Genomic DNA, 15,326 nt, shown 5'->3' with positions numbered 1-15,326 from the left:
ACATTAAAATTGTTTCACATTAATAAATCATAAAACAATATACACAGTGGGTCCTGCATATATCATATGAAAAAAAATATTGCTTAAGTTACAGCAGGCGAAAACAGTGAAAACACAAGCGCGTCACAAATAATTTCCCTCTGTTGTATGTTGATTAGATTAAATTTAATGTAGACCAATCAGTTAGGCTAATTGTGAAACATGAATTTATTGATATGAATGTGATGATTTCTGTACATCCAGAGCCCCGGGGCAGCGCTGCTCTTCTGACCTGGAGCCTCACTTTTCATTTAACAAACCATTCAATGAGATCATGAATTAACCAGCTGCTGAGTCCTTGACGACCCTCTACTCTCTGTGGCTGCTCCCCAGGTGGAGCTTCACTTCTCCAAAAACGTGGGAGCAAATTTCCAAACAGGCGTCATTTGGATTAACTGTCCGCAGATTGGGACTCTAAATGATTTCTTTCTCGCATGAAAAAATATTAAAACTAAGCGTTAGTTTAGCTGATGGCCGGTATCCTCCAGCCAACATTAACATTAGCTAGTCAGTCTGTCAGCTAGCTAATGTTAGCTAACTAGCTAGAATATCAAAGCCAAAGAAATATTAAGACGGTTATTTAACTTGTTCGCTAGGAACACGTCGACCATGATGAGTTAAGATACAACTACCAACAAAGTAGAGTTTATTATTTAGCAACTTGATGTGAATAAACTCACCTTGTCTGGTCTCTGAAGATGCTGCTCCTCGAATGGCACATTTGCACTGGCCTTGTGGACAAGTTTTGACTTCATTCACTTAATGAATCATTTGTCATTGATTGAACGAGTCACTCGTATGAAATGTCACATGACAGCCAGCATCTCTTTGACTGGATTTATGTCTTTTAATTGAGCCAACATCTAACTGTGGGTGTTCACTGTATTTGAATATGTTAGTTCTTTCAACAGTTTCCAAAGAATGATCATTCCAACATAGATTAACAGGTTCAGTCAATTGATACCACGCCAAGAAATTGATTCAGCAATATATTTTTGGTTAGCCCAAAATGTCATTCATTGGGTTTTTTACAGTGTACCTTCAAATTGGAGTGCAGATATACTGTATCAGTGAAGACTCCTTCCATTGTTAAGTGAAGAGAATCTATGTTAGAGTACATTTCTCTGTGTCTGTTCATCTATTTATAATATAGACATGTCTTTTCATTGTATTAAAGTGCAATCACTTAAAGGCCTCATAAAATGAAAAATGTATTTTCCCAGGTTTAATCTACCATCCCCGTGTTAATTGCTCATTTATCTCTTTATATGCCATATTCTTACAATCAATGTGTTTTACAAAAGATTTTGATGACTCATGCTGTAGTCAAGGATAAATTCTAATTTTATTCTATAAATCCTGTCAGACTTCAACATGTAACGGTTCACTCCAAAATGTTTTTTCACCACCTTTAACTCATCATTGAGGACGGCAGGGGTGGGAGAAGGTGGTGGAGGAGGGAAGGCGGTGCTTGATATACATTCAACGCTATTGGCTACTGTAGACAGCAATCTATACCCAGGACAGGTCCCTCACTGGCTTTGTGTTTTTTACAGGAAACACATGATCATGTGGTAGCGTTGTGGCACTCGAGACCGGTCTTGGTCTCATATTTTCAAGATCTTCGTCTTGTCTCGGTCTCGGTCAAGCTGGACCCGGGATTTTTGCTCAAGACCAGTCAAGGCCACAACTGCAGTGACATTTTTTTTTTTAAGTATATTTTTTTTTGGGGGGGGTTAATGCCTTTAGTTGATAGCACAGTCGAGAGAGAGAGACAGGAAACGGGAGGCAGAGAGGGGGGGCCTGCAGTGAGGACTATAGACTCAACGTGGGGCGGCAGCTCTACTAAGTGAGCAAAACACCGCCCCGACATCTGTTTTTTTAAAAGGCAAAGGCAAATGTATCTCATGTCACTTGCTCACTTTGGTTTATGTGATGTAATTAAATAACTTGAAGATAATGAAATAGTTCTACAACAGTATCTGTAACCATCAGCAGGTTCTGTGTTATTCTGTTCAATCCAAACTTAAATATTATATACATTTTATAACAAATTATCTTTTATTTTTAGCTGAGGAATAATGAAAATATCAAGTCACATGATTATTATAAGCACTGGCACTGAATACAGTACTGGTCTTGAAAATGGTCTTGCATTGGTTTGGTCTCAGTCTTGGACTTGGTATCGACTCGGTCTTAACCCCCTCAAAGTCTTGGTCTTGACTCGGTCTCAGGTTAGGTGGTCTTGACCACAACTCTATCATGTGGAGCTGAAGGCACTCTGACTCGGATGAAAACACGCAGATGAATCAATAAACATAATAAAATTGTTCACTTTATGTCTCATATTTTTTAAGTCTGACTATGTAAAGACGACATGGCTCACAAACAGTCTAAAGAATGAACGGAGCGACTCCTCTCTGCATGTGACTGAGTGTCTGTTTACAGGGCAGAGGATTCAGTTTGATCCGGTCCTCCTGGTTTCCTGTCGGCCTGCTGGATGGAACAGTGGAGTCCCTCCGTAAAAGGCCATCACTGAATCCTGCTCTCCTCCGTGCAGACGACTCCCGCCCAAGAAATAAAAAAGATGGTGTGATAAGCCTTTCTATCCTCTTTTCTCAATCCTCCCCCTCTCCTCGTCTCTGACATGTCTCCCTCCATTCTCTCCTCCTTCATTCAACTCCTTTCACAGTCTTCTCTTCCAGCTGTGCCCCGACGTCACTGTTGCCATAGCGACCCAGGTATTAAGACCGGGCTCTTTCCCTGCTTCTCCAGCTGTGCTAGAGGGGGAATCTTGGGATACGTACGTAGTGCCGAAACCGCTCATCATCCCGGCGTCCCCATTAATTCCCAGTTTGTCTCTGTACGGGGCTGAGCAGCCAGATCAGTCCCCGAGGCAACATGTTTGACCCAGGTCACAGTTAACGACAGCGAATGAATAGAAAACCTATGAAAAAACATGCATGCGCGCTGCTCATGTTCTTTTTTTTTTCTCCTACAAGTACTCACTGTTATTTAAAACAGATTTGGGTACATCAACCTGTTGATATAATGATCTATGGGTCTCTGGGATGGGTGGGATGGGTGTTGCGTTACACAGAAAAATGAAAATGTGATTCTCTTTGGATGTATTGTTTACTGGAACTCTGAATTAATAAAAAAATAAAAAATAAATAAAATGAAATATAAATCTAAAGAAATGGACCTGAGGGTTCTTCTTATTCTAAAAGATGAACCACAATAGAACTGACATGATTAGTCGATTGATTTCAGTTAAACACAAAAAGTCCTGTTTTAAACTTTGTGTTTACACAATCTAGAAATCCAGCTGGAGGAACACATGTATGTGTTTAAAGGCTGATTAAATGGCAAAAACAGAAAAAGAAAAAAATATGCACTGTGACCACTATGGCAGTATGTTTTCTGGTTTAAATACATATAAGATTAATGAGAATATAGCAACAAACATAACTCTGACACAGTTTTTGTTTTCACATGTCCTCCAATGAGAACGTCTCCTCTTGTAATCTGCCTCTGTAATCTCTCCTCTCATAAAAATCCTTCTTCACGGATGTTGAGGCTTGATTTTCCCATCTGTGATTTCACTTCCCTCTCCTCCTCCCCGTCTTATATCCTACCCTATACATCTTCTCTTTCCTTCTCCCCTCTACATACATCACCCTCTAGATTATGCTAATATTGGCTCTTTCATGTCTTAGTACTGAGGATTTTCTCTAGCCCACGGGTATGTAGAGAAGCCTGCTATTATTACCAGCCAATAGTGAAGTATTCTCTCCATTCAGTGGCCAATCCTTTGCCCCCCCCTCTCTCTCTCTGCACCATTGTCTCTCCCAGCAGCCGGTCACACCAGGTATGAACATACAAGTAGGATTTACAGCATCTACTGTTCTAGCCAGCTGCGGTATGATACAAGCACCGACAATATGACGAGTTCAAGTAGGAGGATTACAGGAGGAGGCTATCAAAAGGGCAGCGGAGAAGCAAACCATGAAAACTCATATTTACAGACTAAAAAACCTAGATAATTCCACAAGTCAAGGTCACTGCTGTCGCTGCACCGTCGATACAGAAGCTGAGGAGAAGATTACTTACAAAAAATAAATATAACCAGAAGGATTGTTTTCATTAATCAACATTTATCCTGGACAAATCTTTTTAGATAAATCTTTCTGGATTTCAACCAACAAAGGAGAAATAGTAACCGTTCTGCTGGTAAATAAAAGCAAGGGGGGCAGGGGGGGCTGAGTAATGTTCTTCTATGGGGCCCAGAAATGTTAGGCGCGCCCCTGTTATTTGTATTCTACATTTCAACTTGTGTGCTTTTACCATATGCAGCAGGATGTAGACATCTTTCTGTCAAACAGAATCACACACACACTACACACAAATAAAGCACAATTACTTCATCCCTGATTTGATCCTTCTGGTCTGTTCACTTCTTGCCCGCGGGCGGAGGAGGCTGAGGGAGATCAGAGGGAGCGACAGACTCACGGCTGAAGGAGGAGGACACTCTTTGGCCTATATGTGCATAGAAGGAGCATTAAGGGATAACACGGGCTGACCGAGCGGAGGTCTGCACACACGACAGGACGGGAAAGTTTGTCACGTTGTGTCAGGAGGAGAGCAACGTCTCCCCCGTCCAGATGTGTGCAACTCCAGCTGCTGAGCCTGAGGTGGACGGCCGCCGAGGCCAAAGTGGCCGCCGCTCTGCTCGTCCCTGGCCGTCATGCACCACAAACCTCAAGTGTCCACCATTCAGGCTCCACACCCAACATGCTGACCAGCAGGAAAAACAAACACAAACAAAAAACAGCCAGTCCATCAAAAGCCCTCCTCCTCCTCCTCCTCCTCCTCCTCCTCCTCCTCCTCCTCCTCCTCCCCCTCCTCCTCCTCCTCCTCCTCCTCCTCCTCCTCCTCCTCCTCCTCCTGACAAACTGTGCATACGCTTCAACAGGGACGCTTCTCGCCAAAACCCCCAAGCACTGAAGAAAATACAAAAGGGTGTGTGAACGAGGAACATAAACACATAAAAATAAAGGAGAGGTTGGATGACTGTGGCTTCCAGCGTGCGTCACCCCCCCTCTCATGGCAGCGATTAGCCCAGAGAGCGATGGGAGATGACCTCTGGAGCACAGGTCTCCTCTCACTCCCATCCTGTCCCCAGCACCTGCCAAACAGCATCACGTCCCGCCGGCGCTCTCTCTCTCTCCATCAGCGGCTCTCTCCTTCCTGCCCCCTCCGAGGCAGGATAGACCTGAACTGCCCCCGAGTCACAGTACTTTTGTTGAATTACACCAACGTGAGCGAGGGTAGAAGGCAAAACTGAAGAGCAGATAGAAAAAAAATTGGAACTCACCTTTTGTAGGCTGGTTGGGTTCAACTGAGTTTTGTCAATGATTTTTATTGCAACCTGTAAGAGACACCAACATGGTACCATCAGTGTTGGGCACGATACTTCAAAAAAAGTAATTAGTTATAGTTACTAGTCACTTTCCCCAATAAGTAACTGAGTTAGTAACTGCATTACTACATTATAAAAGTAACAGATTACTAGGAAAAGTAACTATTGTGTTACTGTTTTCAAATAAAATACTCAAATAGGTCAAATTACTTGAACTTGCCCCTCCTAAACCCATAACCATAACATAACCTGCTGTTTATCTGGAACTAACCAACTCACTCAGTATTCCTCCACACAATCATGCTATGGGGTATCAATGGGTATCACGGAGCCTGCCTTGGCGGAGGAATACTGAGTGAGTTGGTTAGTTCCAGATAAACTGCTTTTTTCCAACTAGTTGATGGACTGAACAAAATGTGTAGGCTATATAAGGTACACTTTAACAGGTGTATTATTTTGTGATGGGGCTTTTTGAGTCAAGTAACGGCGCATTTTATTGTCAGTAACGGTGACGGCGTTCTAACGGGGAAACAGTGACGTTTTTGATAATTTGTCACTGAAAACAGTAACGTTAACGCTGTTTTTCCCATCACTGGTTACCATTACAGTAGAATCACTCTACATGATGCTCAGGCTATTTCTTTACACATCCAAAAACATGCATCTAAATACAACACACTGTGGGCTGAGGATAGTGTGAACAGCTCCTTCAACAAGCTGTAGTAAAAAGTCAGTTTGAGTGGTTTTAATCCCTGGTGAGTTGCATTGGCAAGACTAACCCACGCTATAATGATGGTTTGCTGCCAATTTCAGACACAAAAACACTGGATTCAAAGTGTTGTTGGCTTCAGAAGGACGTGGCCTTAGGTTTCTGAAACTAATCATCACTACTATCTATCTTAATTTAGAATACTGCACACCCACAGCAAAATGATACATAGAACATGTTTTCTTTTGTTTGTTGTCTCATGATCTATCTATCTATCTATCTATCTATCTATCTATCTATCTATCTATCTATCTATCTATCTATCTATCTATCTATCTATCTATCTATCTATCTATCTATCTATCTATCTATCTATCTATCTATCTATCTATCTATCTATCTATCTATCTATCTATCTATCTATCTGGACCACCAGTGCCCCACGTCTCACCTCCCTGCCCGTCAGGATGTGGCGGGCCAGCTTGACCTTGGCAAAGTTTCCCTTGCCGATGGTCTTGAGCAGGCGGTAGTTGCCGATGTGCGGCTGCTCGTCGGAGCAGGAGGCGATGGAGTTCCTGCATCGGGCGCCCAGGGAGCGGCTGGACTGGCTGGTGGCCTTGTCTGAGCGGCTGGCCCCCAGGGACACATGCTGGGGAAAAAAATTAGGGGTTAAAAAAGAGCTGGTATAAGGAAACCTCCAGGACTGTCTGCCGTCCTCCTGTCTCTGCTGAGTCCTTACAAACTCTGCACACGCAAAACGCTGGAGATCAGAAGCCTAAAGTCTAACTGAAGACTTTTAAGGCACAGCTTGACCCCCCCCCCATCATGCTGTGTCATCTGCTGCATCTGTGGAGTCACTGAGCACCACTGGTTTCACACAGAAGACTCTGACACAGCTAAATCTGGTTTTATTAAGCAGCCTGGCTTCTAATCTATCGTTATACTGAGGAAGTAACATGACAAACACCAAGAGGGACCGGGGAGCTGAGCTCAGTGAAGCCATGCCCTTCACTTTTGGGTTAACAGCTCATGATGAACGCTTGAAACATGGTGTTTCCATTTTGAGTTGTGCATCATTGTCTTCAGAGCTCTGCCTCTTGACTGCTCAAAGATGTCTTCATGCAATATGACAGACTGTAAATTTAATATGTTCACTGCAATGTGAGGTAGCCCTGAAGCTCTGGCCGCCCTGTAAACAGTTAGCTGCTGCTGCTGCTGCTGCTGCTGCTGCTGCTGCTGCTGCTGCTGCTGGATTCTGGAGCCCAGCTTCAGAGTACTGTTGTGCAGCGATGACAGAGTCCAACGCTTGAGTCACAGATAATTTTCAGCCAGTAAACAGAGCAGAAGAGAAAGGCAAGGACAACAATGTGCATTTTACAACAAGGCTGGGTGTATTACAGTACACGGAGCGGATTCTTGTCGTGTGACGAAACAAGGGAAGATGCAAGAGGAGGCATGACAGAGGGGAGATGGTGGAGGAGGGGGAAAGAGAGAGAAAAAAAAACACAGGCCACAGCGAGTCACAGGGAAAAACAGAACGAGTGATGGAGAACTAGTGGAGAGAGGGATGTAGGAGGAGAGTAGGAAAGGGAGCAGATGCCGGCACAGTGGTCCCTGGCCAGTACCACTCCCTGAGGCATCACACTTCCATCCCCCCTGCATGTCATTTCGCTCTCAGCTTCTCACACACACACACACACACAAATCCAAACAGCCACGTAGCCCTAAGCCCCACCTTCAGACACTCCTATCTTCTCCTGCTTCTTACGCCCCACCTATGGAGCCGGTTTGGACTCTTTCTACACAACCAATCCCAACTCAGAGCACTGAAAGGCTCTGGCAGTGTGCAGCACTGTGCATCAATCCCCCCCCCCCCCCGTATGGCACACACACACATCCAGCCACAGCTCACCTGTGCCACTGTGGCAACACCATGTTTCAACTCATCTGTCATCAGCGTCCTCAATTGTAGAGTGATGACAGGCAGCAGATCAACATCTTTTCTATAACCGAGGCAACGGATCTGCATCCATAATCAATCATGCACGTTGTAAACTTACACACAGGCACATCAAGTTACACACACACACACACACACATACGCATCTATGGCTTAAGCATCCGTCTGTGCTGAAAGCTCTGCTAACAAACAGATGGAGGGGTGGGGGGAAATGACATAATGCAACGTCAATCAGTCATGTCACCATTTTGATGTAGATAGATAGATAGATAGATAGATAGATAGATAGATAGATAGATAGATAGATAGATAGATAGATAGATGTTCTGTCTGTCTCAGATGAATAAACCCCCTTGGCTCTTTCTGTTCTGCAGGCCGCTCAGCTCTGCTCTGTTCTGTGAATGCATGGCGCTGTCTGACACCCACTGGCTCTGGGGTTGGGCGCTTTGTAGGCTGCGCAGCAATGGACTGCACATCATTTTACGCAGTAATCCCCTTGCTTCACGCGAACAACCCAGATTTCCCCTATGCACATTTTTTTTATTTTGGCCTTCTTGTGCTCCTGTCCCACCCGTTCAAAAAAAAGAAAGAAAGAAAGAAAAAAAATCTGTGGAATACATGCACGCACGCACACACGCACACGTACGGACGCCTCATAGACACAGAGAGAGGAGGCAGCGGCAGCAGCAGCAGCAGCAGCAGCAGCAAGGAGTATAATGTGACATCACTCTCTCCACAGCCTTATAATAAGAGGTGACGGCTGGTTTTTCAGGCTTTCTGCGCATATCCGCTGAGTGTAGCCGTATGCGGATGGACTCATTCCGGGCTGCGCAGACACACTCAAGGTTAGCCCGTTTTAAAAAGAGAATGTTCCGCTCAAAAGATCCATCCAATAATCATACCCAAAGTCCTTTCACCCAATAACGACCAACAGCACCATCTGTGACCCCCCTCCCTCCTCCTCCTCCCCTCCACCGGTCTGCAAAGCCAGTGAACGCCAACAGGCCACAGATATGAGGAGATCTCCATTCCAGGGGGGGTGGGGAGGGGAAGAGGGGGGTGCACGATTTATCGTTTGCATGCACACAAATACAGGCTATAGGCTGTAATTGCACTTACATGGTCTCCAGTACTCCTGTCGTTCCCAGACGGTAATGCAGACCGAGAAGACATGTTGTTTTCTTTCTCCTTTTTTGTGTTTTTTTTAATGTTTTTCCCTGAGTAAGAATCACGGTGTGTTCGCGCGGCTGATGCACAGGCTCCACAGACAGAATAACATCCGCAGATGCGACCCACCGTCCCAAATCAATCTGCCTCTTCTCCAACCGGCAGAGCCGCGGTTAAGAGGAGACCTCTGCCTATCATGGCAGCAATGGATATCTGGAGGGGGGTGTCCTCAAACGAGCTGCATTTCCACCATGCACTTTGCAAAAAAAAAAAAAAAAAAAAAAATACACACACAGCCGATCAGCGACGCAGCGAATGCAATGCAATGCAATGCAATGCAATGCAAATCCCTGGCATCGAATAATAAGCAACTAAAATGCGGTGATGTTTGGCCGGAGCCCAGCGTCTCTGTGGCGACTCTCCACCCCCTGCCTCATTTCGCCGTACAAAACAAACACTGCTCCTTCTGGACGTGTGTCATCTCCGTTTGTCATAATACTGACCGACCGACCGACGGAGGGGCCGGAACGTCTCACCCCACAGTCACAGCCCCGCGACGCCGATGCAAAGCCGCTCCGCTCTGCAGCAGCAGCAGCAGCAGCAGCAGCGGCGGAGCTCCGGAGAAAAACACGGCTCACGGTGCAGCGGGGAAAAAGGCCGAGATGTTCAGAAATCGGTGCTCCCGGTCGGTGAGGTGCGCACCACCGTCAAGTCCAGACAGATGCGCGCACACGGCTCTTCCGGTCGTCGGTTCCGAGGCCTTAATGATAATGGCATGTTGAATTATAAATAAAAAACAGAAATTCGGTTAAAAAAACAACCCATAATGCACTCAGTTGTTTCATACTTTTGTTCTATTCCGTAATTATTATTATTTTTTAATATAGGCTATTTATGGAATTATAGTGACCTGATTTTTAATTGTTTTCTAGTTCTAAAATGTTATGATATTTGTTCATTTATTTATTATTATTCGTTTTTCTTGCGTTTTAAACAATCTAAGTTACAAAAAATTGCAAAGAAAAAAACTGAAATAGAGAATGAGATTACTGTATGAGCGTTTACAGTATTCAATAGAAACAGTCTTCTGATGTGAATATGGCCTGTGAAATGTTGAAATTGTGATATTTCTAAAAGGACTATCAAATGCAAATGTGATTAATGTCCCTCAGCAATTTCAGTGCTCAAATCACACTGCTCTTCTTTATATGACTCCATAGTGTACCATTAATTATTATTGCATACTGACACTTCTCACTTGCCACTGGTAGCTACTCCCACTCAGAGACCTTCCACCCACTGAAAGCCTGTAACCATTATGGCCGAGGATAGTAGCTTTGTGACTGAATTTGCAATTCAGCGTGTCGTTTTTCTTTGGAAAAAAACAAATGTCAAGAGATCTGAACGTGAACTCAATAAACATATCAAGAAGTCCATTGGAGTGGTTGCATGTCAGGATGCTGAGGGCCCCTGTGCTATGTTTTATGCTGCTTAGTCCAATACCAAACTGCAGGCTATCCAGGCTATCACTGATACTGATATGATAGCATTACTATGAACAAAAATGTGTTCAGAGAAGGGAAAGAATTACACAGTACATTTCAAATAAGACACTAAAAGATTTTCTAAAGTGTGCCTGTCTATTTTCATGATAATAAAAGACACATTTGCTCCACAGTATGTGTATCGATCCATGAACAGAAACGTTTGAAACTGTAAGTAGGCCTAGGCTATTGATATTTCAGTATCAACCTTCAGACCACTAGTACACTGAAGCTACAGCAACGTGTTAACTATTGAATATCTACCAGTTTGCTTGTTAATGTTTGTCTATCATTATCATTAATTTGTGGTTGTGTTTTATTCCTACAGTGTGATCTCATTATAGCTACTGTCGTTGTATAGGACTGTTGATAGGAATAGACCGATTTCTGACAGAGGAGGATGAATTCATTCAAATAGTTCAAATAATACATAGTATATGAAATGTGAGCATTTGCCTGATGGAAATGGCGTATAAAACCCCCGCTTAGCCAAAGTGGCAAACATTATTATTTTATTGTGGAAACCAAATCTCCCGACTTCCTGTCTAATCCATCTAACCGTATTGGGCTTGACGCAGTCGAGATGCGCCACATCAGAGATGCTGACAGGTCCAACACAACACAGCCCTCTGCCGTTTTTACCAGCGTACATTTGTGCGTAAATTAGCATAAATTATCCAAAGATGGCCGAAGTATAGAGCTCCGCCATCCACAGCTTTGATTCTTCTCCGTGTTCCCTGCAGCTGTGTGATGTGATGCTGAGGACAGGTGGTGAGGCAGTGGCCTGCACGAGCAGAGGAGTAGACTGCACTGTTCCAAGGTTGTTCTCCGAGATAACGCAGATCCCCTAAAAAAGACAGAGGGATCACTCCACCACACACTCTGATGCAGTAACATCTTCTGAAGCTTCACTGAAAGACTGGAGATACAGAACATGCATGAAGATTTAAAGTTAAACTTGGTTGATTTACAATATATGGTTGAAAAATACCTGAACTGTTGAAGATTAGCATAAAGTGAGCTGAAAATGAGAGAAATTGAAGTCTATTATTGGAAACTGACAGCTTATTATTGAAGTATACTGATGTAGATGAAGCAATGGCTGAAAAGTAAAAGTAGAACTTGTAAGAAGGAGGTTGAATGACATTAACCAGTTAAAAAAGACTGAATTGTTGAAGATTAGTGTAGAAAATGCCTGACGTGTAACTGGGACATAGTTTCACTTATCTATAGGTCACATACCAGACACAATTACACTCTGTTATAGCCTTTTTCCATTACACAGTTACAGCTCTACTCAGCTCTACTGAACTTGGAGCCCGTCCACACAGATAGGGGTTTCAGTGTATCCGCCTACGTTTTTTAAAAATCATTTTGGTGTTTCGTCCAGACGGAAACAGCGTTTTTGGGGGGTGAAAACGTTTTTTGTTTTTTTTGTTTTTTAAACATGCCCCAGAGTGGGAAAATCTCAAAACGCCACCCCAGTGTTTTCATGTAGACACCCATAACAGATCTTTTGTTAAAGTAGCACTATCACAAATACAGCAGTAATAGTGATTTTTACAGAAATGCAATAAATAGATCCAGGGGAGCCATAACTATAGGCTATACACAAAATATAGCCGCAAGTATAGTTGCAAATGCAGAATTCCTTGTTGTTATGAGACAAGCCGGCCCAGCGCTCAGCCCCACCTCCTGAACGGCACACCATGTAAAGAGGACGAGGATGTTTATATCTCATATTGCACCACCAGCCCCATCTAGTGGCCGAACAAGAATTGGAATTTGCGATAGTGCTACTTTAAATGATGAAGTCATGATACCCCCACCGCTCTAACCTGTAACCTGAGCCACAATATAACAACAACAGCCGACTACTCAGACACTGCAGCTGAATCTCGCCCGTTAAATCATCATTGATTGTCGTATTTGCACTGACACGATGACTCCCAGTCAACACTTAGTCGATTTGTAATGTTTAGGGTTTGAATACAGCGGGGCAGCTTTCTTTTGTCTTCTCTGTTTTTGGTGTTTTGTGTGACAGTGTTACAGTGTCAAACCTCCACACAGGCCTGGCATGTACTACAGCAATTTGAGTTGTTTTCAGTGGATGCGTGTGTACGATGCCGTGTTTACAGAGATTTCTTTGAAAATCAACAAAAAACAAAATTTTGGTTATTTTCCATTAGAACTGAGTACTGCTACAGTCGCTCAGTCGTCTGCACCTCGATTACGTACCACAGCGTGGTTTTCCACACAGCAGTCATTTAACTTGAGTCAAAGAATAACACTAGTCGCAGTACAGCACTGTTGGCAGTCGGTTGAAGTCACATTTTAGTATTTGGAACCTGACCAAAAAAGTACCAGGTACCAGGTACTATCGCTAGTGGGAAAAAAAACAAAGAAAAACGAGTAGAGTCGAGTCGAATTGAGTTGAGCTGAGTAGTGCTAGTGGAAAAGAGCCAATAGTATAGGGTTAGGGTTGGGTTGGGGTTAGGGTTAGTAGTATAGATGTCCTCACTCACGTGTAATTTATAATGATGAAGTGATAGTCAGCAACATTTCCTACACTAGTGCCACCCTTCATGCTGCAGCAGTACACCCACATTACAAATCAAAGTTAGAAAGTTTTACAGTACAACAAAATCTGAAATGTTGCCAAACTGCTGACATTATGCTAACAGCTGATGTTACACGACATACAATATTTTGTCTGTCTACCATGTGCTTGGTTTTTACTATGCGACACATGGATACATACAAATGTATGGGAGAAAGAGGTCAACAAACCCCTAAAACTCTCAATGTAAGACAAATCTGTACCTAACATGAGCAAAAATGTTATACGGTCAGAACCATGAGACCGTCCTGAACACTTTCATGTTCTATTGTTGTTTTTTGAGTTACATCTTGTAGAAACTGTTGTTATGGATTACAGTAATATGAATGTTTTTCTTTTTTTTCTCCAGCTCATCAGGTACATCTGCTGCACCCGTGAGGTGGAGCTCAGCTGTTGGCTGTTGCTATCAGCCTGGCTGGCAGACTATACAGGAGGCTTGAGAGCAGAAGGTTCAGAGCCATCAGCTGGCTTTCTCTGTGGTTTCTGAATACTGAGTTTGAATGTGAGAATCAAATGAGTCTTTTTTTCAAGCAACCTCTTTTAAAACTAGTGACTCTCACATACCCCGTGGCGTAGTGGGGAAAACAAATCTCACTATCACCTTTTAGAAAACAAAGACCTATCTTTATTTGAAACTCCATTTTGAGCATGCAGATTTTGAAGGAAAGATAAGTTTGTTAGAAAATCATTTCCATAAGAAAAGTGCATGTGAGTGCTGAAAGCTATTGCTGAAGTCATGCTAAATTAGCAGAAGAAATTGGCAAAGAGAGCACTTACAGCAATGACGTGCAACAAACATGTCAGAGGCAGGGATCAAACTCATGACTTCATGATTGGTAGCCTGACGCACTCTTGCACTGTTCGACATCTCCAGAACCTGATGAAACAACCAGCTAGAGTAAAGCACTCGTAGGATAAGTTACAAAACCTCCCCCATCCCTTAGGAGGTCTCTTGCCTCCTACCAGGCTGTTGCCCTTGAAAAGAATGTATTCTTAGCTAACTTGTCTGGTTAAATAAATGTCCATGATGATGATGATGATGATGATGATGATGATGACGACGACAAAAACTGTAGAAACTGACATAATAGACTTGTTCATATGGCAGTGGAGGAGATGACAACGTACAGTATTGTCAATGACATTTTAAAAATGAAGCAAAATGACTCTGACTTAAAGCAGAAGTAAGCAGAATGTTTGTGTTAATCTAAGTCTTAAATAGTTGTATCTTCCGACAGCAATCACTTCTATAGAGTGTTTGGTCTGAAACACGGGTCTGTCAGTCACTCTGCTCTGCTCTGAGCCCAGGAGAAAACTTTCCTTGTATCCTACAACCTTTATCCAATGAGGAGAGAGAGCGGCATAAAGGGGCGGTCCCAGGGGTGCAGATCCGATGTCAGGATTGGGGGGGGCACAAAAGTGATTTTGTTTTTGTTTTTTTTGCCCATATGCAGCTCATAACATGCCACCATAAATCACAACTTAGAGGCTCACCATATCATTCAAAAAGTACTGCACAGGGAATTATTTATTGTGCTTACCTTTCTTGTTTATTTGTCCTAAACAGCCAACAGCACATATCACTGCTGTTATATTAGTAAATTATCATTTTAAGGGTCTCGGACATGTAATGTCTACTCACATTCTTATCTTTCGCCTCCCTCCGACCTTCCCAGATCCCCAATTCTTCTCACCATCTTCCTTATCTCCCAGTGTATGGAACTACTTTATGCATGATTAATTGATATGGAGGAATATCAAAATATGAATCATAAGATTGAGGGGGGCGTTTTTTTTTTTATTTAAAGCCTGCTGATGTCATTAGTGTCTGTGTAAGAAACTACCCATTCATTTAAACATCATAG

General features: G+C 43.2%; 1 protein-coding gene across 5 annotated transcripts in view; it reads right to left on the bottom strand.

Annotated features, from left to right (window-relative positions):
* mark4a (MAP/microtubule affinity-regulating kinase 4a) overlaps positions 1–9,988 on the bottom strand; it is a 34,515-nt gene extending 24,527 nt beyond the window's left edge. For 2 of the 5 annotated variants that reach the window (XM_085798751.1, XM_085798752.1), the window contains exons 1-3: positions 9,250–9,988; positions 6,622–6,819; positions 5,417–5,470 (exon numbers count right to left, since the gene is read on the bottom strand). In XM_085798751.1, coding sequence (XP_085654877.1) covers positions 5,417–5,470; positions 6,622–6,819; positions 9,250–9,303 — 306 coding nt within the window. In that variant the 5' untranslated portion in view covers positions 9,304–9,988. The remainder of the gene's footprint in view (positions 1–5,416; positions 5,471–6,621; positions 6,820–9,249) is intronic. The other 3 variants (XM_085798750.1, XM_085798747.1, XM_085798749.1) reach the window with 2 other exon arrangements.
* Between the last annotated feature and the right edge of the window lie 5,338 nt (positions 9,989–15,326).

The sequence above is a fragment of the Trachurus japonicus genome, chromosome 14 (genome assembly GCF_045865225.1).
Source record: "Trachurus japonicus isolate A0001 chromosome 14, Traja_1.0".
NCBI classification, from domain to species: Eukaryota; Metazoa; Chordata; class Actinopteri; order Carangiformes; family Carangidae; genus Trachurus; species Trachurus japonicus.
This window is presented reverse-complemented; position numbering and strand designations above follow the sequence as displayed.